The sequence below is a fragment of the Rhea pennata genome, chromosome 15 (genome assembly GCF_028389875.1).
Source record: "Rhea pennata isolate bPtePen1 chromosome 15, bPtePen1.pri, whole genome shotgun sequence".
In the NCBI taxonomy this organism is placed as follows: domain Eukaryota; kingdom Metazoa; phylum Chordata; class Aves; order Rheiformes; family Rheidae; genus Rhea; species Rhea pennata.
Window position 1 is genome coordinate 19,383,364 of NC_084677.1, and position 26,239 is coordinate 19,409,602.

Sequence of the window (26,239 nt, forward strand, 5' to 3'; positions counted from 1 at the left end):
GCTGTCCGTTTGGAGAGGAGAGCCTCACAGGCACATCCCCCAGGCTGGGACAGGCACAGGTCATGCTAAATGATGGGGGCTAAGAAGAAACTGCATTTGAGGGGAGGCTGCTCCGTGGCTGCTAACTATGGAGTTCCTCCACCATCCTCCAAAGCAGCTGATCTTGATACCTGCCAAAATTTGGAGAGTGAACTAGATGGACCACTGGTCTAATCCATCCTGGCAACTCCCATGTTGAGCTGACAGCCCCAGCTGGCCTTTCTGGACTGGACACTTACTGAATGTTTGAGAAGCACTCATATTGCTAATTAATATGGATGGAAAGGTGCAGGTATGCAGTGTAAATATCTAAGCCCTTAAAAGCAGAACTGTCAAATAAAATGTTACACTCCATCAGCTCCTATTGCATCCAGTCACTGAACACCACCAGACGCTTGGATAACTCTCATATCTGCTCATGGATGCATTTGACATCCATACAGGAAAAACACACAGTCTAGGATGAATAAAAAGAGTCAGAGCTCGGGCAGCAGTCATTTAAGGCTAAACTGCTTGTTTTAAAAGCTTTACCATCTAGCTGTAAAATTTCCTCTGGGCTGGAAGCTGATGCCCAAGAAAAAATGCTCTCTCTGTTATATGTGGTTTGCCTGCAAATCCTATTAGTCTTCTGTGCAGCACATCACAGGAGAAGAGACACTAGAATGTCATATTGGGGCATTTTGGTAAGCACTGTGGCTTAGATGTGTGTTCAATTTAAAAAAAGGCCAAAGAATTGTGACTCTTCATTAAATAGTGTCTTTTCTGAGGTTTATCTCACATTTTTTGCTTTGAAACTTCAGAACAAATTTTGAGGGTTTTTTTTTTGGCAGGGGGGGTTTGCTATCACATATCAGAATGGCTCATCCACTGATAACTGATGACTACTTCTAGCCAACACTGCTGTGGGAGCTTGTCACACAAACCTGGCACAATAAAAAGTCCTGAGTCTGCATGGCTAATGACATTGGTGTGGTATTGGCAAACGCAGCAGACAGCAGTCTTACTGACTCCAACAGGTGCTCATTGGGTTCTCCAAGTTGAAATAAATGTATTTCCGCATAACAGTTCATCTCTGTAATTACGCACTCAAGATACATCTATACATAGCATAACAATTATGTGAAATGCGGGCTAAGGACCTGTATGCGAGCTGAATAGAGCAGTACAGTGAACCTGCACTGGCCAAGGCTTCTGGAGACTGTGAATCTCTCCCCAGTGCTGTAGCATACGCTCTTCTCCTAAATGACCCAAACGGCACCTACTCTGGATTTTCATTTCGGGTCCCAATCTGATTGCTAAACTCGTTGTTCTTCCCACCTACAACCTCCTCTGGGGCTGCCAGGCAAGGCAGAGTGTGCTGGCTCCCCCGAACTTGAAGTGACACCCTCAGGGTGGCAGGGCCACCTGGACACTGCTGTACCAAGTGTAGCCTCTTTCAGTACCAAGGTTTGAGACTGCGAGTGAAGGAAGCAAGACTTTTCCTCTGACAGTTCAAGTTAGCCCCTTAACATTCCCATTACTGTAATGCAGTTGAAAAGGAATCCAACAGTTACAGGAAATGATTTACAGGACACAAGATGCTGCATTTCAGAGGTCTCAGGTGTATCATAAAAAATATATCATAACGGAATAATCTCTATGAGAACTGGAGCTGCACACAGAGAACACATGTCCAGCTGAGAGCAGCATTGAGCTTTTGTTCATTATGGGAAAAGTCTGTGCTCTTCATCTTATTTGATGACTGTTTTTTTCTCAGCACCGGGTATCTAGTTAATATTTGCACTCAATATTTTTTTCAAATCAATGAGACTCCAATGGCATGTTGTTCTGAGGTGTTCCCTGCTGAGTTTCACACATTAACAGCAAGATTTGGAGCAATTCCTGGACTTTCCCTGTAAAATCTAGGCCACAGTTTTTCAACTGGGGAAGCGTGAGGGAGGTCAGCCAGCTCTCTCCCAGCCAGCCCAAGCCCAAGCCCAAGCCCAGGGCACCACCGCATGGTGAGATGTACAGCTCTGCAGCTTCCCAGTGGAGATTAGAGGAGGAAGGGATGCTCTCTCCAAAGGTACCATCTCCTACTCTCTGGCAGGATGAGGTACCTGGCATTCACAGCCACGTAGCTCTGGGAAGGCACTCTGCTGGAGCCTGCACTTCTCCAGTGCTCGCTTAGGTGCCTGGCTGTGGCTCTTGTGCATGTGTTAACATGCAGCTTCTCTGCAGTTTTGCCAGGTGCTGGCATGAGGAGACATATTTGATGCTGGAGGTTTCCAGGTAATCTGCAGGATTCAGAGGGTGATGCTGGTTTGGGGGTAGCAGTTCAGATGCTAAAGGTCAGATTCCTGCTCATTCACCTCTGAGGGCTTTAGCAAATGACCATGTTGCTCCGTCCCCCACTGTACCAAAGTGATCCCAGCACTTCCCCTCCGAAGGGGACCACAGCAGTAAGCACACCAAGAGCTGGGAGGTGCCCCATTGCCACAGTGCAGTATGCACGGGGAGACTCCCAGGAGACCCCAGGATGCAGGGTGGGAGGAGGCTGAGGAAGACACAAAAGCCATTTTGTCCCCTCACAAAACCCTTGCTAAAACCAAAACTGAGAACTGGAGGTGCAAAGTGCCAAAATGTGGAGCTGGGAAGTGGTGGCAACTGCTCTGGGAAGGGTGGCGGTTGCTCCAGAAAGGCTGTGAGAAGGGAAGAGCTTAGCTCCAGCCTGTTCTACCAAAGCTGGGGATGTTCCTGGGAGAGCAGTGAACGAGGTGTCTGTGCAATGCACATGTCTCCAGTGCTGGTGAACCTACACCCCTGGCCTTGGGCCTCACCTGCTAGCGCAGCTCCTGGCACCCAAACTATGAGCCCTCCATTCTGCAAATGCTCCTCTGCACCAGCAAAGAAGCTGCTGCCTGCCCCTGCCCACTGGCTGCCATCTCTCTGTAAGCTCGCAGGAGAAAGCAGGCTGTCCTAGGAAACCTCACTGCACTGCCCCACTCCTCAGAGCACCAGAGCCAGGGGATCCCCAGCTCTCCTGCAGCCTCACGCTGGTCTGGAGCAGGAGAGGTCCTTCACCTGAGCACTTGCTCAGGTGCAGCCTTGGGGAGCTGGAGGATGTGGGCAGGAGCTACAGTCTGGAAGCAAGGGCAGCAAGAAGGAAAGCACTTGGGGGGCTGGAGGGGAGCAGCTTGAGACAAGGGCTCAAGCAGCTCTGGCACCCTGATTTCTGCTGGGGAAAGGCATGTGGAGAAGCAGGCTGCCCCTCCAGCTGGCCCTGTCTCCTGCCCCCAGGGGCCCGCACCAGCCCTGGTGCAGGGTGCAGCGCTGGGGAGCAGATGGGGGGGCACAGGAGTGGGGGCCGCTGGGCGCCGTCCCCAGCCCGCCCCAGGGCCGGCAGGACGTCGTCCCAGCACGGCGCCCGCAGGGCCCGGCACTGGCCCCGGCCGCGTCCCGGGCGGGCTGGGCGCTGCGCGCGGCGCTGCGCGGCGCTGCGCGGGCGGCCGGCGCGCTCCCCGCGCCCCCCGCGGCGGGGGCGGGCCCTCTCGGCGCCGGGAGCGCGCTCTCCACCTCCCACCCGGCACAAAGTTTAGCAGCAGGAACTCGGGCGGCAACAGTGCGGCGCGGCGCGGCAGCGGCGCGGAGCCCGGCGGCGGCGGCGGCGGCCCGGGGGGCCCGTGCCATGCGGGGCGCCCCCCCGGCGGCGGCGGGGCGGGGGGGCAGCGGCGCCCCATGCCGCGGGGGCGGCCGGGCGGCGGCTGACACCATGTGCGCCCGGTGCCCGGGGCGAGGAGCGGGGAGCAGCCATGTCCCCGCCCGCCCAGCCGGGGGTGCCGGGCGGGCGCGGCTCTAAGGGGCCGCCGGCTCGGAAGCTGCTCTGCATGTGCAGCCTCTCGCTCTGCCTCACCTACCTGTGCTACAGCCTCATGGGGGGCGCCGGCCCCGGCGCCCTGCGCTCGCCGGCGGCGCTCCCGGGCACGGCGGCCCCCGGCGCCCCGCGCCCCGCCGCGGCCCCCGGCGCCCCGGGCACGACGGCCCCCCGCGCCCCGGGCACGGCGGCGCTCCCGGGCACGGCGGCCCCCGGCGCCCCGCGCTCCGCGCCCGGCCCGCCGAGCAGCCCCGCGGCCCCGACGCGGGCCTCCAACAGCAGCGGGGAGGAGGCGGCGGGCACCTGGCCGCGGACGCCGCTGGCCCCCGGGGAGGTGATCACGGCGCAGAGCGGAGCCTTCGAGCGGGACCCGCAGGAGTCGAGCACCACGGACGAGGAGCTGAGCCGGGCCGGCAGCGCGGGCAGCCGCGGCGGCGGCAGCACCACGCCGGACTACGGGGAGAAGCGGCTGCCGCAAGCCCTCATCATCGGGGTGAAGAAGGGGGGGACGCGGGCGCTGCTGGAGGCCATCCGGGCGCACCCCGACGTGCGCGCCGTGGGCACCGAGCCCCACTTCTTCGACAGGAACTACGAGAAGGGGCTGGAGTGGTACCGGTGAGTGCGCGGGGCCGCGCGGAGCGGCGCGGAGGTGCCTGCGCGCTGCCGGGGGAGGGGGAGAAGGGCCCGGAGGCGGCGGCGCTGGGGGCCCTGGGTCGCTGCGCGGGTCGCTGCGCGGGCGGAGCCCCGCGGATGAACCGCGCTGCCAGGACGGGCGGGGTGAGCGTGTGGGTGACTCGCCTGGCAGCTGTAGCGATTTAAACTGCAGGGCTCCGATGGGGAGCTGGGAATGTGTAAAAACATCCCTTTTCTACAACTCCCATGCGTAGACACTTGAACAGAGCATAGCAGCTCAGTTGCATTGGCGTGACACACATGTAAATAGGTCAGTAATTAATAATTACGGAAACAAACAAGCTTGCAAGTTCCGAGTGATGCTGCAGGTTTTGAAGTGAAAAAGGATTCCTTATTTCATGCAAGCTGCAGAGTTCATAGATCAGGTTTACTCTTTGTTCAACAAGTTCCATCCTCAGAAAGTTTTCCCATTGACTAGATTTAATTCTATTTATGAAGCAGTCTCTGCATCTTACTGTACGGCATAGCATAACATTGTAAGGCAATCTTATGCTAAAATTCTATTCCTTGAAGAAATACTGAACTACAGCAATTAATTAAGTGCTTTGGCGGTTTAGTAAATGAATGAGTTGTGATGGCTCAGGGTTTCACATTTTTTGTCCCAGGACTGAAAACAATGCAGTGCATTACTGTGACTTGCAAATTCTTTAATTCTTCAGTTTGTGGTTAAAACAAACCAATGCTAGTTGCTTTCCAAGAAGAAAATAATTTGTGGTTAAACCCATAAATTTCTGGCTTTTTTTGTTTTGCTTTGTATAGTGGTTGTTTAACCATCCTGAAATATAGGGAAAATATGTATGACAGGTGCAGCAAGTTAGTTGCGGCCTGGATTATCTGGTCAGTTTTATAAAAATAGTATGCAGTTTCATAACAATATTTAAGAATGAGCAACACTCACTCTAGGCAGTGTTCTGCAAAAATTGTGGAAGTGAAGTCATCTTAACGTTTGTTTGGTGTAGCATCTGCTTGGCTTCGTTAAAATGACGAGGAATTTTCTGAGGGACTTTAGTGAAGTGGAGAGCAGCACCGTGAAAGTACATTTGTCTCTGAGAGTGCTTTGAGTGTGTTGTACCAACATGGGGAAGGAATGAAGGACTGACTGTGGTTATTTTACTTCATTTATTTATAACATATAATTTCAGACCCAGTAGCTTATTTTACTGAATTTCCCTGCAGGAATGCTTGGCTTGAAAAGTAAGTTTAGAAATTTGTTGGAAGAGGCTAGAGAGTGGCATATAAAAGGTTTGGTTTTATTCAACGTAGGCAGAAGAAGATCAAGCACTGAATATGGCAAGCAGCTGCCTTTTCATCTTTAAAGTCATGCTACAAGAAAAGGGCTAGAGAGTGGGTGTAACTCCTGGAGTACAAGGTATGCATAGGCTTTTGTTTGCAGAATGTATTTTGATTTTTTTTTTTCCATCTGTACACTAGCTCTGTGATTTGTTTAGCAGATTCCTGGCATTAATGATATGCTGCACTGTTAGAGAGGTAGGAAATGCAAAGGTTAGATAAGAGCTGATTTGTGAAGTTCCTGGGCAGAAAGAGGGATGCACTCTCCAGTCATAAGGTGAATAAATTACATTGCTGATTAATTGTTGCCGTGGCCCCGTGCATTTGGGTGCACCCTGGCACCATTTGCCGTGGCCCTGGTTGTTTAACCTACTACTATCTTTGCAGCTGCCCGACCCAAACAGTATTCTTCTCCTTCCTCCTTGCTGGAGAAGAATAACAGGTCACACAGCAGTAGCTGTCCTGTGCCTCAGCGGGAGCCACGAGTTCCTGCTTGTGCTCTACTGGTACTATGCTCTTGTTGTGGGCTGGGAAGCTGGTGCACTTTGTGCTGTTCAAATGCAAAGCAAGAAAAGGACTTAAAAAAATAAATGAAAGGATTCCCCTCTGTGTTAGCAGGAATTTCCTCCTGACCCTCTCTGAGATTAGCTGGTGTAGTGCACTAAGAAGGTTGGCTGCTCACAGCTATGTCCCGGGTAGAGTAATTGGAGATTTTTCTTAGCCACAGAAACGTCGATCTTTTTTAACAAAGCAGCGGCTACTGAAGTGTTTGTATCAGCATCTGCATACAGTGACTTGTTTATATTTTGCATATAACATGCTTTCTTTCATGCATTGTACACTGTTAGGTTTTAGTATGGCCAAGGTAATTTTTTCTTATGCAGTGAAGCAAGGAAACAGCATAGCCTGCGCATCCCTTGCTTTGTCATTCATTATTGAGGACACCTTCTCGCAGAGCTGCAGGGAAGAGGAGCCTGCCTTCAAGTCCAGACTCGGTAACGCAGCTGAGGGCTGTCTCAGAGCGGTTTTCCCCATCAGTAAAATGGAGACAACACCTAAATGCTACCATTTCTTTTGTGTGCATACCATGCTGTGTTATTCGTCTTTCTGCTGCCTTGAGGTTAGTCAGCTCTAAACACAGTGTCCGGGATCTGTATCGGGACAGTATTCAGAAGCTGAAGTTAGTGCAAAATATAGCTTTCTACATATTGGATGATGCTGTACGTGGAAAGCCTGTTACACCAATCTTCTGCAGTCTGTTCTGTTTTCTTGGTAACCTTTAGGAAAAGCTGTGCTGTTTGTGATTGCTTTAACTCTGCAGTCAAAGTTTATGTGGAAATTATGGAACTGAAGTCCTACACATGATGCGAATTGGGTTTAAGGCTTGTTTTAGTTGTTTAACGTTACGCTGCCGGAATTGCTTGTGCAATTGTAATCTGTAATTCCATACATTTTAATGTTGGGTTGTCTGAAGGACAAGTTCAATGATGCAGCTTTCCTTGAATTGCACTTAATACCCCAATGCACATTAGCTTTTGATATGGTTCCTAAGTTTCTTTTTGTCTTAATGCAGAATGTTGTGTTAAAGGGTAAGCGGGAAGTGATTTGTAGCCTTTCTTTTTATTAAGAGTTTGGCCCATGTGTGTATTACTTGCATGTCTGTAGTTCTCTCTCTTCCTTAAATCAGGGACACTGATACCTGGCAGTAAATATCATCTTCCGTGATGAACTTTGCTGACTCCGTCCCTTACAATATGCCGTAACGCGTTGTCCCGCTGTGGGAGCGTTGGGTCCTGGCAGGAGCAGGTGCCTGCGTCCCCTTCGTGAGTCGCTGATGGCTCCTCATCGCCCGCTCGCTCCTTCCAACTCGCAGCGCTGCCCGTCGCCCCACGGGGATCGCTGTGGACTTTGCAGCCGTGGCTGGTGCTGGTCCGCTCCATCGTGCACCCAGGGCAGTGCTCGCTGCGGGCTGCGACCCCGGGCGGAGGCACTGGGCTCTCTCCAGCACGACCCGGTGCCCGATGGCACGTCCCGGCTGTGAGCCGGGCCCTGCGCGGCAATGCCCGCAGCGAGATGTGCGGCGTGTGAGCCTCTGAGCACGCAACAGGGATCAGGAATTGCAGGAAGACTTCGGAGACCGCTGAGCACTGAAGCATTTTAGCTGAAGTCTGCAAACTCTCGTTACTCGAATAAGCGGAGGCAGCACCCAGACGTGCCCCAGGTCTTTGCCTGCCTGTGAGGCAGCTGCAAAAGGCTGAGAGGGATTCGTGGGCAAGGGGACTGCAGACGCCAGCGCCGTCTGCGGCAGGCCTGCCCCTCGCGGAGCCGGGGCTGTGGGGCTGTGGGGCGGGGGCACCCGGCGGCTCCGGGGCGCCTGCGCTGTGCCGGGGCAGAAGCCCTCGGGGCGGTCGTGTGGAGCCGGCTGAGACTCCCGCGCCTGGGCGGGAGGGGAAACCCGAGCGGATGGTGCTGCAGTTGGGTCGTTCTGCTCGCGTGGACGGCAGAAATGGTAAGCCCCGGAGCTGGGGGCGTCTGGGCGGCCGGCGGAGCTGAGCGGCGCGGCGCGCTGCCCCGAGCCCGCCGTGCCGGGCTGCCGCGGGCTCAGGAGGAGGACGGGGACGGCTCCGTTTCGTCCGTTCACGCTGCCTGGGCTGTCTGGACACCCCACGTTTAGCAGAAAACTGAGGATTCATAGCATTATTTTGAAAACAAATGTGTCATTTTAACAAGAATCACACGATGTCCGTAATGCTAAGAGAGTATCTGGTAATGGTGAACCTAAATTCAGGGGTTTCAAATTCACTGATTTGAAGATTATTGCCAAACATCGCTTCAGGAGTTAAAGTATCTGTGCACATTTACGTTGTTTTCTGGCAAAGACTAAGGGCTCTGCTCTCTGCAGCCTTCACGCAGAAGCGGTTGCAGTGCCCCTGTGATTAGACCCCGCTCCGTTCGCGCCGTCCTAGGCCTCCACGCGCTTACTCGGGGGTTTAGCGTTGTGCGTGGAGCAGTCAGCGTGACGAGCGATGGAAAGGCGTGCACGTCGAGCGCTGCGTCCGCCGCTCGCCTGGCTCTTCGCAGCGGGCTCCCTCGCCCCGAGCCGCTGCCGTCGTGCGAGCGACGAGCGGCGCCGTGGCGGGCAGCCCGTCTCCCGCGCCGCGCGGGCGGGCGGGCGGAGGAGCCGCGTCGCCCGGCCCCGACCCGCGCGGGCAGCGGCCGTCGCAGGCGTTGGGGCTCGCGCAGGAGCCCGCTGGTGCTGCGCTCCTCTGCAGAAGGCCTCCCCGGTGTGCTGCGTCCTCCGCCCTCCCGGCCGGTTAGGGAAGGAGTATTGATTTTTCCGGGACCTGCCGAGAGCCGGCTCTTGCTGGAAGGCAGTGACTCAGCTGCCTGCCCTCTTCTGCGGAGCCAATATATTGGGATTAATCTGGGTAGAAGACTGTACAAGTATTTCCTTGTAACAGCGGCTCTTTCAGTACTGGGTCCCCTTCCCCGAGCCCGGAGGTCTGGATTGGATCTTACGCTGGCACTGTTTTTCTAGCCCAAATCTTGCAGCACGTCTGTGCAAAGCAAACGTGTGTGCAGCACAGGCTGCCCGCCGCGAGCGCCGCGCCGCGAGGTCTGCGGCGAGCCGGGGCCACGGGCTGCGGCTCTGAGCCGGGCCGGGCTCCCTCAGCCGCCCCGGCGCGGGGCCGCTCCAGCGCCGGCGCCGGAGGCTCCCCTGCGCCAGGGCGAGTCGGCCGCGTGTTCCGGCTCGGGGGCCTCCCGCGTCCCTGCCGGGCCGGGGCTGCCCGCCGGCAGCTTTCTCGAGGCCGTCCCGCTCGGGTGCGGGCGAGGGCGCGCGGTGCAGGAACGAGCCGGCGTCGGGCGCCCCGAGCGCTGGGGCTGGCGCGCCGGCCGGGGAGAGCTGCAGCCTCCGGGAAAGCGCCGGTGCTGCGGCCGGCGGCGTGCGCAGCCCACCGGCGCGGCGCGGGGCTCGGCGCGGCGCCACGGCCGGTGTGCTCCGCTCGCCCTCGGCACCCGCGAGCGGGAGCAGCCCGCGGTTCCTAGCAAAACCGCCTGCGGGAATTACGAACCCGCGGCCCAGAGAAGCAGCTCAGCAACGCCGCTCCCTTCCTCTAATACCTCTTGGAACATCCCCTGGAGCGCTCGGGAACGGTAATACGGTGCCAGGCCTGAAATAATCTAACTATTACACCGTATTTTCAAGAACACGCTTTTCCTAGGATTTTGCTCAATAATCCATTTAAGTAAATGCTAGAGTCCTTTGCTTCTAATGGTTTAAGTGTTATTTGTGGCGTTAAAGTTTGTGAGCTTAGCTTTTTGCACGAATGCAGCAGCACATCAAGCACAAAGGTATCACGGAAAGCCCAAAAATGGGCCTTGGAGAGGGGAAAGGCAGGGGGTCGGCGGCTGCGTTCGCGGGCGTGAAGGCTGCGGCCGTCTCCGCGCGGCTCGCTGCGCTCTGCTGCGGCGCAGAGCAGCTCGGGAGCAGCAGCGGGTTTTCGAGGGAGGGTATGGACAAAAGCTTCTGATTTTCACAGTGCGAATTCCAGTACAAATTGGTGGCACCTGGTATTGAGAGAGGTTTGAATCTTGTGCTTTTCATGGATTTCTTCTCCCTCTAGTTGTCATGGGGACTTCTTTTCCCTGAGTTATTATATCATGCATTTCAGCAGAAATTTTATTGCTTTGGGGGCTGGAGAGGCTCATGTGGGACATTTCTCACTGCTCCTGGTGTAATACACAGAGGTAATTTCTTTCAAATGATTTTTGCTTGAAGTGGTTTCAATGAATTGAGGAGGATAAGAGTATGAATGAATGGCTGAAATTTTAGTACGGAGTTCAGGTAAGGAACATACACTATCAAACTTTCCAGAGCATTAAGTGTGGATATTATAATTTCACCGTGGTATGTAAGTAGGCAGCAGTCCATTTTATCCTTTCATTCACTTTTGAAAGTGTTATTTAGGATCTGAAGTGATGTAAATTGGTTTCCAGTCCCTTCTAAAAAGTTTAATGTAAAACCTAAATTAGGAGAGCGTTTTCAAGCGCAGGAGCAATCGGCGCTGAGGCCGAGGAGGGCCCGGGTCCCTCCGGCAGCGCCGCGGCGCGGAGCAGGGAGCGCTCCGGCCCTGCCCGCGCCCGCGTCCTGCGGGTGGTTTGGTTATTTAGCTAGCTGCTGCCGCCGAGCTGAAGGAGAGTATTTAAAAGCAAAGCGTTTGAAGGCGGTGGAAGGGACTCGTATTTATGAAAAATACCTGTTCTTTCAAATCTCCCATTTTCATCCCCAGAGTCAACACACCAATTTAGTAAATGTTGCAAGGCACACTATTTTCCCCCTTGTCATATTATACATCCAAGCATCAAGGATGGATCATAAACTTGCTCTTTATGGCTTTAACATTTCAATTGCTAGTCACATTTTATGTAAATGAAGGTATTTACCTTGACAAGCTCTCCTGTGAAGTACAGTACTTCTTTAAAGAATTTATTTGGCAATATAAACAGGCCAAATGCTGAGGGTGGATGAAAAATTCACAATTGATTTTACAGCTAAGTGATGCAGACTCTCCCGAATATGCCGGTGGTTTTCTGGTCCCATCTCATCAGCGCCGTGGAGGAACTGAGGGAGGGAGGCCGGGAGGGAGGCAGAAGTACTAGCGGGACGTCGGTTAAAGCGTGAACCTCCTAAACAGGACTTGACTTTGGATAAAAATAGCTCCAGCTGCCCGGCTTTGTTTGGTATTACAGACTGCGGTAACACGTTTCGAGCTAAAATCAGGCTCCCGCCGGAGCCAGGCGTGCGTCCCGCTTCCCGCCGCCTCCCGGCTCCGGGAGCGCCCTTCCCCGGCGCTGCCCTCGCCCGCCCCGGCCCCGGGGGCTCTCGGGGCTTCGCCGGCCCGGGCAGAGCAGCCGGCGGTGCCCCCTCCCCGCCGAGGCTCCTGCCCCACGGCTGCTTGTGGGCCGCGGGCGCCGGCGGGGAGCAGGGAGCGCGGTCCGTGCCGCCGGGGCTGCCGCACGTGCCTCGACCGGGAACGGTAAAGGCTCCTTACTCAGCTCAAAATCCTCTAGAAACCTGGAGGAAATCAAAGCGCTGTGGAAAAATGCCTGAGGCGGTGACTTCACTGGTAAACTAACGTGTCAAGCTGAGAATTTCTAAGACCCAGCAAATTATAATGCAATTTCCTATGCAAAAAAAGGTTTATCTCTATCTGAATATTATTCTGCATCGTTACTCATTGCAGGGAAGCTGTTGCTCTCCTAGGTTAACTGATTGAACTTGGGAGCTCGAGCTGCAAGCTGCATTGGCAGTACTTGGCTTTTATTGCTCCTAAGTTGTAGTGATATTGTTAGATATGGGTAAATTAGAAAATATTAAAGTTTTATACTACTTTAGAATTAAAAAGATTAGAAGAGGCATTTCTGCAGTCTAGTCCACCATGAAATTGGAATCTGTTTGGTACATAAAATGCATATGACAAATAGCCTAACAATTAATGACAGAAGTAGGGCTGGGACGGACTTAAGGCTCGAACTGCTCTGGATTTCTTGCGGCTGGGATGGCAGCAGGGGAAATGCGTTATTAGATCGTCACAGGCTTTTCTGCTGGAGCCGCTGCTGGTAAAGCTACATCAAGGTGTTTTGTAATCACCCTGTTCCCGCGTAACGTTCTCAAACGCGCTCGTCCATGTCCTGCCAAGGAGAGGTTAATTTCGGTAAATGGATTGTGGGTTTTGGTTTTTTTTTGTTTTTTTTTTTTTGGGGGGGTGGCGCATGAGTAAACCGAAGTAGGAAGCCTGTTTGGGATGCAGACCCGGTGCCCGCGGCCGCGGTGGTGCCAGGTGAATCCTGCCTGCCCCTCCGGGGTACACGTCGCATTTCCGATGCCGTTTTTCTTCGGAAACGGCGACTCGTGCTTCGGTAACAGTCGTTCTGTGTGCGCGGGCCTCTGCGCTTAAACGTACAGTGCAGGGTGTGTGCTTCCTTCTTCATTAACAGGGTTTATGTCCCCGGTGTATTTTGCCGGATGACTTAGTATTATAATAAAGCGTACGCTTGCTGCCTTAGTTGAAAGGCAGAGCCCCTGCATTAATGTATACGCTGCCGCTGAAGGTGAAGGGTGGCTGAAGAGAGCGAGTGCAAAAGCTCGGGGCAGGTCGGACCGGCTGCGCGGAGCGGGAGGCGGTTTGGGATCGGCTGCGCCGCGCTCTGCAGCCGCGCGCGGGGCGCGAGCACCCGGCGCCTGGCCCTGGCCCTGGCCCTGGCCCTGGCCCTGGCCCTGGCCCTGGCCCTGGCCCTGGCCCAGCCTCGCCGCCCCCTCGCCGGCGGGCGAACCCGGCGCTGGCTCTCGAGCTGCGCCGCTTTCCCGGTGTGGTGCAAAGTAGCCAACGCAGCGGAGAACCTGTTCCACAATATTACTTAAAAAAAAATACGTTGTAGAGGCTGGCTTTGCAGACTTCGTCCCTGAGCACCGTGGATGCATCGCCTGTGGCAGTGCTATCAGTTACGAAGATATTTTGCATTCAAGGATTTGCAGTTTCCAGGCCTATGAATATTCAGGTTCCTGTTCGCCCTTTCTGCCTGGGCACCGCACCTATCCTTTCCTTCTCCTGTTTTTTTCCAGCAGATTCAATTAGTTCTATTTGCTGCTTTAGCAATAAAACAATTCCCTCTGTGGCATTAAAATGAGTTTCTTCCATTTGACTTCTTATTATACTTTAAAAGCTCTGCCCGGGGGCTGCCCGCTGCCCGCCCTGCTTTGCCAGCGGGGGCTGCCGCGGCGAGCAGGGCACCGAGCGCGCTGGGCAGCGTCGGGGACTCGCCAAGGGCGCGCGCTGGCGCGGACGCGCCGGGCCCCCCTGGACGGAGCCTCGGGAGAAGCTGCGGGTAGGATCTGCCCCGTCCTGGAGGCTTTAGCGCGACCTCGGCTCGTTTGAAAGCGCCGGTCTCGGTTAAAGCGCCGCGGCCAGCGATGCTGCCGGCTCGGAGCCGGGGCCGGCGGGGCAGCTGCGCGTTGCAGCTGATTTTGTAGCTGACGAACAGCGAGTCCCAACCAACAAAGGGAAGAAGCTTGAAAAGAAAACGTGGCTATTTGGGGTGGAAAACCATTTTAAAGGGAAGAAAAATGGGAGTGTGCAGCAGGATAAGCAAGGCTGCAAAGTTAAGTGATTAATCACGCTAGTTGTAACTTGGAAAGGAAATAAACGTGATGAAAGGATTTGTCTGAGTAGATTACAGACAAATTAGAAAAAAAAAAGGAAGGGTCATCACTGACTTGGGAATTGTGCTCTTTAGAAATCTTCAATCATTCTCACAATCAATTCTGCATTTCCTTAATAGCAGTGTGAAACATGGCTCCCTCCGCATCGTCTTAGATTAACCACTAACTGCAAACCGTACATTAAATGGAGTATTGAATATTTGTCTCTCAACAATATGCTTGGAAGTTGTTTATTTCCCACCTAGGTCTTCTGGGATGAGTTTTGGTACTGTACCTCAACTGCAGACTACCTGCTTGCAACGCGTGCGCCCGGCGCCCCGGTGCCCCGCTCCGCGCGCGGCCGTGCGGAGGGCCCACGGCCGCAGGCAGGTTTTTATTCATCAACCAGTTGGTTGTTTCTGGAGACAATTGCGCTGACTTTATTGTGCAACGTATGTTTCTCTGCAACAAGCAGTCTGCTTTATGGGTTTTCTTAGTAAAATACCAAGTCACTATGCTCGCTAATATGATTCAATTGTATTGTGTTATCTGACCTTTAAGGAACTTGCAATCTATAATAACGTGGTTCTGCAGCAGATCTGCTAGTAAAAAGCTGTGGCTCCTGGGAAATTTGGGCTCCAAATGAACGAGCCAGGTATCAAAGGAGCAATGAGGCATTTTAACCGCTTTGCTGCTGGCCTCGGGCGAGGGGGTTTGGGCACTGCCATGCGAAGGTGCCGCAGGGGTCTGTGCATTTGACGGATGTGGCACTGGGAGCACGGCACGGTGCGTCCCTTCCCACACAGGGGCGGCTGCACCGGCCCCGCGCAGCCGCCTCCGCCTGGGATGGGCTCGCATCCCGGCGTGATGCCACCGTGGTGCGATTCCCATGTATCGCTGGAACGGTGCAATGCCACCACGGTACAGTTCCTGTGTATCGCTGGAGCGGTGCAATGCCTGGTGTGATGCCACCGCGGTGCAATTCCCGGGTAATGCTGGAGCGGTGCAATGCCTGGTGTGATGCCACCGCGGTGCAATTCCCGGGTATCGCTGGAGCGGTGCAATGCCCGGCGTGATGTCACCGCGGTGCAATTCCTGTGTATCGCTGGAGCGGTGCAATGCCTGGCGTGATGCCACCGCGGTGCGATTCCCGTGTATTGCTGGAGCGGTGCAATGCCCGGCGTGATGCCACCGTGGTGCGATTCCCATGTATCGCTGGAACGGTGCAATGCCTGGTGTGATGCCACCACGGTGCAATTCCCGGGTATCGCTGGAGCGGTGCAATGCCTGGCGTGATGCCACCGCGGTGCAATTCCTGTGTATCGCTGGAGCGGTGCAATGCCTGGTGTGATGCCACCACGGTGCAATTCCTGTGTATCGCTGGAGTGGTGCAATGCCTGGTGTGATGCCACCACGGTGCAATTCCCGGGTATCGCTGGAGCGGTACAATGCCTGGTGTGATGCCACCGCGGTGCGATTCCCGGGTATCGCTGGAGCGGTGCAATGCCTGGTGTGATGCCACCGCGGTGCGATTCCCGGGTATCGCTGGAGCGGTGCAATGCCTGGTGTGATGCCACCGCAGTGCGATTCCCGGGTAACGCTGGAGCGGTGCAATGCCTGGTGTGATGCCACCACGGTGCGATTCCCGGGTAACGCTGGAGCGGTGCAATGCCTGGTGTGATGCCACCACGGTGCAATTCCCGGGTATCGCTGGAGCGGTACAATGCCTGGTGTGATGCCACCGCAGTGCGATTCCCGGGTAACGCTGGAGCGGTGCAATGCCTGGTGTGATGCCACCGCAGTGCGATTCCCGGGTAACGCTGGAGCGGTGCAATGCCTGGTGTGATGCCACCACGATGCAATTCCCGGGTATCGCTGGAGTGGTGCAATGCCTGGTGTGATGCCACCACGGTGCAATTCCCGGGTATCGCTGGAGCGGTACAATGCCTGGTGTGATGCCACCGCGGTGCAATTCCTGTGTATCGCTGGAGCGGTGCAATGCCTGGTGTGATGCCACCGCGGTGCGATTCCCGGGTAACGCTGGAGCGGTGCAATGCCCGGCGTGATGCCGCCACGGTGCGATTCCCGGGTAACGCTGGAACGGTGCAATGCCCGGCGTGATGCCGCCACGGTGCGATTCCCGGGTATCGCTGGAGCGGTGCAATGCCTGGCGTGATGCCGCCGCGGTGCAATTCCTGTGTAACGCTGGAGCGGTGCAATGCCTGGTGTGATGCCACACTCTACATCCCATCTCCTTTTGCAGGAGCAGCGCCGGCAGCGATGTCCATGGCGCCATGTCTGTGGATACGTTTCCAGACCGCTAATCAGTCTCTAATCGCTTTGATTGCCTCTGTCCTCCCTCTACAGCAGTAATGCTTCTCCTAAGATGCATTTGAGTGATTTTATTTAGATAAGTGAAAGATGAGGGATATTCAGGGATCTTTTAGCCCCAGGAAATTGGCAAGAAACTGCAAACTGCTAACAGAGAGAGCGAAATACCTCCAAAGTTTTTAATCTTTATTTTCTTAGAAGTTAGAGGACAACCTGTGCCTAACTCTAGGTTTTTGGGGATTTTTTTTTATTTTAAGAAAGATTTCTCAACCCACTGCATGGACATCTGGTACAAATCTTTGTGAAACAACTTTTCCACTGAGGAACGAGAGATCAGAGAATCGCTCTGTTTAATGCTCGAGTGTGCGTGAACTTGCCGGGGTGTTATTTGAGGCTCTGCTAACCTTGCTAAAGGTCACCTTTTGATCCCAGCAAATACCTTCTTTACCTGGAGATAAGATTTAAAAATGAAAGAGGAAAAAGAAAGAGCTTAAGAAAGAAGGAGAACCTGGCAGCTCGCTGGCTGGTGCAGTGTACCCGCTCCTGGCTTAACGCAGGGGATCAAAGCAAGGTTGAACAACGGGGAATCACGCTGTGGAGTGAGGGAGCCTGTGGGGCAGGAACAGGGCGATGGAGCATCTTGCAGGAATGGGGGCCATGGGGTGCATGGCGCAGCCCAAGCAGTGTGGGAACGGGGTGATGGGGAGTCCTGCGGGAAGGGGGGCCGTGGGCTGCACGGTGCAGCCCCAGGATGGTGGGGTGCATGGCACAGCCCAGGCGGCGGGGAACAGGGCCTTGGATGATCCTATGGCAATGGGGGTCACGGGGTGCACAGTGCAGCCCAAGCAGCACGGGACTGGGGCAACGGGGTGCACTGCAGCCCCAGGATGGTGGGGTGCATGGCGCAGCCCAAGCAGTGCAGGAAGAGGGCAATGGAGGATCCTACAGGAGTGGGAGCCACAGGGTGCATGGTGCAGCCCCAGAGTGATGAGGTGCACGGCACAGCCCAAGCAGCATGGGAATGGAGTGACAGGGTGCATGGTGCAGAGCCAGGGGAACAGCAACGCGGCAGTGGACCATCCTGCAGATTTGGGGGCTGTGGGGTGCATGGTGCAGCACCAGTCATGTGGGAACAGGGCGATGGGCATCCTGCAGGGCCGAGGACGACGGGGTGCCTGGTGCAGCCCCAGTGGCGTGGGACCGGGGCGATGGGCATCCTGCAGGGCCGAGGACGACGGGGTGCCTGGTGCAGCCCCAGCGGCGTGGGACCGGGGCGATGGGCATCCTGCAGGGCCGAGGACGACGGGGTGCCTGGTGCAGCCCCAGCGGCGTGGGACCGGGGCGATGGGCATCCTGCAGGACCGAGGACGACGGGGTGCCTGGTGCAGCCCCAGCGGCGTGGGACCGGGGCGATGGGCATCCTGCAGGGCCGAGGACGACGGGGCGTGCAGCGGCAGCGCAGTCCCTGCCTGGGGCGGCTGCATTTCCACACCGCTTAGGTGCAGAGACACTGTCTTGCGAAGCGGTGGAGGACCAAGGTCACCCCTGGGGTCAATAAATAATACATGACAATTAATCTTGGAAGCCTGCTGCTCAGGGAGCAAGGAGAGGATGCTGTGGAGCTCCGGTGGTCCCTAGCACGGGAGCTGCACGGCTGCTGAGCCCTTCTGTGCCAGGATTTTTGAGCAATTGTTTGCCTTTTGCAATCAATTCCCATTTGAGATGTTCTAAAATGTATAACTGTCTCCTTGAGACTATAGTGTTCAGCAGGTGGTAACACTCAAAGCTTTTTTTAATCTGTAGTAAGGATTTACAAAGGAAACCTTGACTTTTAGATTGATTTTTAAATAAGCATATATTTAGTTGTTAGTGCTTGAAGTACATATTGGATTATATTCTTCTGCAAACAGAATATTCTAATTGATCTGCTAATAAATAATGAAAGCGAGCCCTGCTACGTATAATTCAAGGTTACTCTGCAGTTGTGCCAGCAGCCCTGGGGAGTTTTTTAAAAGGGAAAAAAGCCCCAGTGCCTGCGTGGGGAGGGAGGCTAGATGCTAGGCTTTTTCTAGAATTTCCTTTTGTTATTTTCTAAAATGCAATTAGCAAGTGTCACCGTTTGCGACCCTCCTATGCATATGAAGCTCAGTTGAAAGCCTTTTCTCTGCCAGGTGGCCGGGCTGGAGGCGGCAGCAGGCGAGGAGGGAGGGCGAGCCGGCGCGCGGGGCGGCTGCTTGCCCGCCCTGCGGCCCGGCCCCTCGCGTTGCAGCGGGGGCTTCGCCGTCTGCAAAGGTCCCGGCGGCGCGGGCGCGGGGCGGCGCGGTGCGCTGGCAGGGAGCGGACGCCCTCCCTCGTCCCCTGCGTCCTGCCGCCAGCGTTGCCGTGCCAGTCCCCGGAGCCCCGCGCGTGTCGGCGCAGCGGAGCCCAGGGACGGCCGCGCTGCGACCGCCTTGCGGCTCCGGAGCCGGGTTATCCCCGCTCGCGAGTGTAGTGCACGTTCTCAGCACACAGAGCGGGCATTAATCACTCACAGATGCTGCAATTACCATACAGGATAGGGCATTTATTTGGTATTTAATGTGTAATTAGAGGAACTGACAGTTTCTCTCCCCTCCCACCCAAGAACGTGCAAATGGTCAGACTTTGATGCGTTGAGCGCGTGCAACCCGGCTGCAGTGGCTTTGCCCCAGGGCAAAGGGGCTTTTCCCAGCTGAGGAGAAGTTTGCTCTTAAAGCTGGCGTCCGCGGCGGTGCTGCCAGGTCTGCACGAGCTGCTCCCGCCTGCGGGAGCGGCAGCGGCGAGCGGGCAGGGCGCAGAGCATCGCCGCCGGGGAGCCGGCCTCGACGGGTCCGTCCTGCTCGCCGGCGGGAGGGCAGCGCGGGCAGGCGCGGGGCGTTGCTCGCGCCGGGCAGGGCTGGAGGCAGCAGCGGTGCGGGCGGCTGCGCCTGCTTCCACCCCCTTGCAGCCAGGGAAACCCTTGGTTTTTGAGCGGAGCCCCCTGCACCCTGTGGCTCCGCGCCCCGCTGGCGGCAGGCAGTGAGCCGGGCTGGCGCGGTTGCTGCTGACCCTCCTGCCGCCGTGCTGCTGCCCCTCGGAAGAGGCCGGACCTCTGCAGCGCCGAGCGGCGTCGAGGCCCAGCCCGCACCGCCCTTACGGGAGAGGAAGCGCGTTGCAGCGTCCTTCTGAAGGCAGCTGGCAGCCGCTCTCCCACCAGCTGGAGCGATGACATGATCAGCCAGCAAAGGCAGCACAATATTAAAGAGCTGCTGACACCTCATGGGAAACTCACTTGAAAAATATTTTATTTAGGTGCATGTCTGTGATTTTTTTCTGTTTATCTCCACCGTGCTCTGTGCTGCAGAAAACGCTGCCTGGAAAAGAGGCTCCTGTTGGGTGGAGATCCAGGACGGCTAGCGTGGAGAGGACAGGGGTGCAGACCACGGGGCTGGGGCGCCCGGGAGCAAACCCCGTCTCCTGCCGGGAGAAGGGGCCTCGCATGCCGCAGCCTGGCACGGCCCCGCCGGCTGCTCCGGTGCCGGGCGGGAGTGGGCAGGCGCCCGGGCACCGTGCAGACTGGCTCTGCCCCGCGGGGGAAGGACGCGGCGCTGCCCCGGTGCCTCTCTGTTAGCAAAACTCTTCCTAACGCTTTGCCTCGCACGACTCGTCTGGGTTAATTAGGGCTCATAAAGCTGCCTGCATCCTCGGAGGAGAGCAAAGGATCGTAGCTGCCGTTTCGATTTGCCAGGCAATGCAAGTGGTTTAACTTCAGGAAGTTCCTGGCAGACGGCCCTTTCCCCAGCTGCCGCCCACCCGCGGGGGAACGGCATCCGTCTGCTTCTGCTTCTCGCGGCCGTCTCCTGTCCCCACCGTCCCCCCGTTCCCGAATCCGCGCCAGCGGCCGCATCTCCGTCCCATTAACGGCCTGATGTCGCCGTGACCCGGGGCTCCGGCGGCGGCAGCCACCGCTGGCGCCGTGAGCGGATGCAGAGTAAAAGCCGCCCGGGGCAGCTCCAAGCCCTTTGCAGGGCTGAGATGCGCCTGTGCCCTGCAGGCAGGGCGGGAGGGGACCGGAGCGCGCCGTGCCACGCGAGCAGGGCCGTTCGCTCCGGCGCTCGGCGCCACCTCGGCGCGGTGCGGCAGGAGCTGCAGGGCACGGCGCGCCCGGGCACGGCTGCCGCGGGGCTGCCGGAGCCGGGGCGAGACTGCGGCGGCGGCTGCGCGCCCCGCTGCGCTCCCGCCTCGGCAGAGCCGCCGTGTGGTCACGGGAGGGGCGACGCGGCGCGCGCCGGGGCCGAGCGCGGCCGGGGGGGACGGGACGGGCCCCGGGCGGCTCCGGGCGCTGCTGCCCGCAGCCCGGCCCCGGCGCGCGTTTGCAGCGCGAGGTCGGAGGCTCCCGTCGCGTGCGCGTCTGCGCGTCGGTATTTAACGGGTCGGGAGCCCCAGGACCATCTGCTCCAGCTTTCGGGGAAGGTGCAGGGCTGCGGGTCGTCCCCCCGCGCAGGCTGGACGCGCTCCAGGGAGCAGCGCCGGCCTTCCCTCCGCGCCCCTCTTCCCGAACCGGCCCTCCCGCCTCGGTGACGCCGCGTCCGTCCTCTTCCCCTCTCCCTTCGCAGCAGATGAAGATGTCAGCGAGCTTGTCTGGCTGTTTAAGAGATCTGCCATTATGTTTTTCCTCCTCCAATTCTTGCAATCATTTCATAGGGATCCAATTTTCTCTTTCATATTCGCTCTTGCAAACAGATTTGAAAAACTCTTTGTTAGTTGAAATAGTCTCTGAAATGTGCTGCTGTATTTCTTTTTGCTATTCTAATTAGCCTTTTAACTCGGTGCTGCTTGTATTTATAGTTGGCTAATCCTCCCTCTTCAGTCCTCCTCCTCCGTAGCAGAACGTTTTCACTGTTTAAAAGCCTTTTGCTCTTTCCTGTTTTCTGTTTCCCAGCACTTTTGCTATTGCTGTTTAAACACTCCAGCTCTTGACTGAGCTTCCTGATCAGACACAGGGTCTCCTTTGCTGCGGCACCTTTCCCTGAGCGAGATGCAGCTCCAGGCTGCCACAAGCCTTGAGCAGCTGCCTCGCTTCTCTCTTGGAGAGTATTTCAAGCTCGCCTGTTTTAGCTGCTTAGCTCCTACCAGCCATCAGCTCTTCACCATCTCCTGCAAAAGGGGCAGCCCGGGTGGGCACCAGCGCAGCACTGACTGACTTGCCGCCTTCCTGCCTGCGTTCCCGGGGATGTGGGTCCCTAAACCATCCACCGGCGTAAGCCGTCCTTTGGGTAAACCAGTCTCGCGTTCAGCAGTTTGCTCGTGCTGCATGAGCCGTGAGCAACCTTTTGCAAAGGAAACAGCATAACTAGATTTTTGTCCCTATCCATCATCCTAACTAATAACCATAGTTTAGAACACATTTTTACCTTTTGATGCTTTTATGTACTTAGGAGCTTGGGCGAATCGGTTTGCTGTAGTTTTTCAGTAAGCTCTTCAGCTTAATAGCAGTGTGTTCCAGTTTCCCAAGGGTGGGGTGCGTAAGCATGCACTTATCCCACCAAAGTTAATGGGAGAGCACCCTGTAAGAACCTTTTTTCCCCATGTGCCTCTGACCCTTGATTTAAGAACAATTCCCCTGCTAATGCTTTATCTCTGCATTTACAAAGCTTAAGATAACTCAGTGCTCTTCTGGTTCGATGCCAAATTCCAGAATCAAATAGTGAAATGTCTTATATGGTGCAAAGCTTTATCTGTAGGCTGAAGATGTAGGGCTTTCCCTGCATGTGGCCCTGCTGCCAGAGCTTTTCAGAGTGTGGTTTCAAACAGGGAATATGCAGGGGATCTGCTGGCTTAGCACAATTCCTAAATGCAGATAAGGCTTACAGCTGTCATTCCAGGTAGGAAGATTTCAGTGACAGTTAAACGTGTTCAGTTGTGCAAATCTCTGGCTGCGGCAAGGAGAGATGGAGAGCGCAGACAGATGGCCTGGCACAGAAAGTGCGCTGGGAGCCTGCTGGAGCACGTTCTCTGAAAGGCATCCTGAGTGCCCTGTGGCAAAGTCCTTTACAACGGGAAGGCGAGCACGGCAGGAGTCCAGGCTCCCGCTCGCACTGCAGGTTGGGTCCTGCAGTAATTGTTCAAACGGAGAAATTTTCAGCAGTCCTTCAGCGTGCCCTGTTCCTCTGGGATGGACTCGGCCTCAGATGCGTGGTAACCACACAAGCATAAATAATTAAAAGCGCTGAACTGAAGAGCATCTCCTAACAGAGGGAAGTTCCCTCTGTGGCAGGGCTCAGCAGGCACAGTCCAGTGTCAGGTGTGACGGGGAGATGAGATGCAGGAGATGCGTGATCCAAATCTCTTCTGCGCTTACAGTCTATGAACTGGGCTGTGTCATTTATGCAGTGAAAGAGTTTCTCTGCATTTTAAGAGCTGGAGCAATGATCCTGTCTCAAAACTCCAGGCTCTAGCAGGGAGGAGGAAGGAGAAGGGCAGGAAAGAGCAGTGTATTTACGTATAATGCAATGCCGAGTACACGGTGCAGATGTTGTGCTTGTCAAGGGCTCTAACAAGAAACAGGAAAAACAGTGTTTTCTTCCTAGTACTACATTTTAAATGTGCATATCTGCTACTAGTGAGTTATTTGCTCCACATAAAATATTAGCCCTTGTCAAAATGCATCCTTCCTGTGCCTAGATTGCTTATTTTGGCATCTCATTTCTTTATTCAATCTCTCTGGTTCCTAAAATTCATCTCCATTTTATCATTTGCTCATTCCTTTTTGTGCTTACGTCGGGTTTCTGTGCGATAGCCAGAGCATTAATTCTCGAGGAGCCAGGGCTGAGGAGCAGGGCTGCAGCGTGGCAGTCAGGGGCTTCGCGGGTCACGCCGTGGGTCTGGCACCGGTGGGTGCTCACGAGGAAGCAGATGTAGGTGGGTGGCAGCTTCCCGGGAGCGCAGGCTTGTTCCCGGCGCAGCGCTGCAGGCTCGAGCGTGGGCTCCGGGCGGATGCGCGCGCCCGCTCGCACCAGCCGCGCTCCCAGGCGTGCCGATCTGCCCTCGCTGCCTCCCGTTTGCTTCTCAGCAGCCACAAGTGAAGGACAAAGCACTAAAAGATTTAGGCTGAACGAGCACCGAAAAGGTAGACTGTGTCAGCATATCTTTTACTGCCGCTGCATAGCTGCTGCTTCAGGGAAGCATTCACAGGCATCAGTGACAGCCTTGAGTTTCACCGATGCTCGTTAAAGAGAAATGCAGTGGATTTTGAGGAGCAGCGCTCCGCAACAGGAGGGCCCAGAGCCCGTCTGCCCAAGCCGGTCCTTGCGCCAAGGGTTGTGCAGCCTGTCCGTGAGGCTGCACCTCCCAGCGTAGCTGGCACTGTGTGATTGCAGCCCCGGCAGTGCCACGTCCCCCGCGCCGGGGCAGCGCGGCCCTCGCGGCTGCAGCCCCAGCAGTGCCACGTCCCCCGCGCCGGGGCAGCGCGGCCCTTGCGGCTGCAGCCCCAGCAGTGCCACGTCCCCCGCGCCGGGGCAGCGCGGCCCTCGCGGCTGCAGCCCCGGCAGTGCCACGTCCCCCGTGCCAGGGCAGCGCGGCCCTCGCGACTGCAGCCCCGGCAGTGCCACGTCCCCCGCGCTGGGGCAGCGCGGCCCTCGCGACTGCACCCCCGGCAGTGCCACGTCCCCCGCGCTGGGGCAGCGCGGCCCTCGCGACTGCACCCCCGGCAGTGCCACGTCCCCCGTGCCGGGGCAGCGCGGCCCTCGCGACTGCACCCCCGGCAGTGCCACGTCCCCCGTGCCAGGGCAGCGCGGCCCTCGCGACTGCACCCCCGGCAGTGCCACGTCCCCCGTGCCGGGGCAGCGCGGCCCTCGCGACTGCAGCCCCGGCAGTGCCACGTCCCCCGTGCCGGGGCAGCGCGGCCCTCGCGACTGCAGCCCCGGCAGTGCCACGTCCCCCGTGCCGGGGCAGCGCGGCCCTCGCGGCTGCAGCCCCAGCAGTGCCACGTCCCCCGTGCCGGGGCAGCGCGGCCCTCGCGGCTGCAGCCCCGGCAGTGCCACGTCCCCCGTGCCGGGGCAGCGCGGCCCTCGCGACTGCACCCCCGGCAGTGCCACGTCCCCCGTGCCGGGGCAGCGCGGCCCTCGCGACTGCACCCCCGGCAGTGCCACGTCCCCCGTGCCGGGGCAGCGCGGCCCTCGCGGCTGCAGCCCCGGCAGTGCCACGTCCCCCGTGCCGGGGCAGCGCGGCCCTCGCGGCTGCAGCCCCGGCAGTGCCACGTCCCCCGTGCCGGGGCAGCGCGGCCCTCGCGGCTGCAGCCCCGGCAGTGCCACGTCCCCCGTGCCAGGGCAGCGCGGCCCTCGCGACTGCAGCCCCGGCAGTGCCACGTCCCCCGCGCTGGGGCAGCGCGGCCCTCGCGACTGCACCCCCGGCAGTGCCACGTCCCCCGTGCCGGGGCAGCGCGGCCCTCGCGGCTGCAGCCCCGGCAGTGCCACGTCCCCCGTGCCGGGGCAGCGCGGCCCTCGCGGCTGCAGCCCCGGCAGTGCCACGTCCCCCGTGCCGGGGCAGCGCGGCCCTCGCGGCTGCAGCCCCGGCAGTGCCACCTCTGCTCTGCATGGTGCACCGTGCCTTGGTCTAGTTGACGTGCAGCGCTGGTGCCCCACTTCATTGGGTAAATGTGCTCTGTGTAACGTGTGGATTTGCTCCCTCCTGCTGCAGGCTCCTGGGTGCTGGTTACCACCTACGAGCAGGAGTTACCAGCTGGGGGTATGACCCGTCCCCTGCACAGTCGCTGACTCGGGCTGTGGAGGCCACCCCATGTTAGAGGACCCTGCAGCTGATGCTGTGAAAGGTGCTCCAAGGGTCTGCTGGCGCAAGCCTCCTGAATTCCCCGCTCCCAAGGGAAGAGGTCCCTGCTCGTTGGCTCACTCCGTTATTTGTGCGCCAGAGGAGCTTCGGGATGAAGAATGACGTTTATTCCACATAGCACTGGGTTGCAGCATAGGAAAAGCAGGAAAGCACACGAAGGTCATCCTTAGCTCTCAGGAAACGCCCGAGCTGCCCAGGGCCGAGGCAGCCACCCGCCCCGACCTCCCTTGCTGGCGCCAGCCAGGTTGGGTCCGGGCGCCTCGTGCCTGCCCGTGGGGCACCGCGCGGACTGGCAGGAGGTGGCGGCACCTGCCCTGCGTGTCCCTCGCCGCGCTCGGGCTGCTCCCTGCCCTTCCTGCCGCTCTGGAGCTGCGCTTCCACCACGTCCTTGTGTTCCCTGTTCGCAGCCTCCTTGAGACCTGGCAGTAAAACTTGACATATCATGAGATGTGCTGATGGTACAAGCAATCTCTTGGCTTCCCTGCATCTCTGTATGCCCAGCATGTGGTCTACTCGTGACAGTTAACAACACAGATGACTAGGCACTGAGACAATGTTTTCTAATTTCATTTCCTCAGCCTGTTGTTTTAGGGGAGTTTGAGTCAGTCAGTCTCAGTGTAGAGTAGAAAGAAGGTTACAGTACTCAAGGGGTTAAAGTTCTGTGTGTCAATACATGCAGACCAAGAAGATTTCTGTCCATTTCCCAGTCCAGTCTGTGTCTTTTTAAGCATCATAAATCTGCCTCCTTGCTGCTAAAGCCGGCAAGAAATCATGCCTCACTCTGTCAGTCTCCAGTCAGTCTCTGGTCCTGATTTAAGCAAAACCATGCAACTGGTTGCTACTGTACGCGAATGCAAAAATAAATGCCTCATCTGCTATGCTGTTAGTGATTCTGCAATCATTAATCTAATGAAACTGATAATAACTCATGGGGATGTGGTTCTGGGTGAAATCTCAACTCAACCAGAGACATGCTGTGCAGCCTGTAC

General features: G+C 57.0%; 1 protein-coding gene across 1 annotated transcript in view; it reads left to right on the forward strand.

Annotated features, from left to right (window-relative positions):
* The first annotated feature begins 3,830 nt into the window (after window positions 1-3,830).
* The window catches only part of HS3ST4 (heparan sulfate-glucosamine 3-sulfotransferase 4), a 59,523-nt gene continuing 37,114 nt past the window's right edge, over window positions 3,831-26,239 (forward strand). The window contains exon 1 of the mRNA XM_062588553.1: window positions 3,831-4,507. Coding sequence (XP_062444537.1) covers window positions 3,831-4,507 — 677 coding nt within the window. The remainder of the gene's footprint in view (window positions 4,508-26,239) is intronic.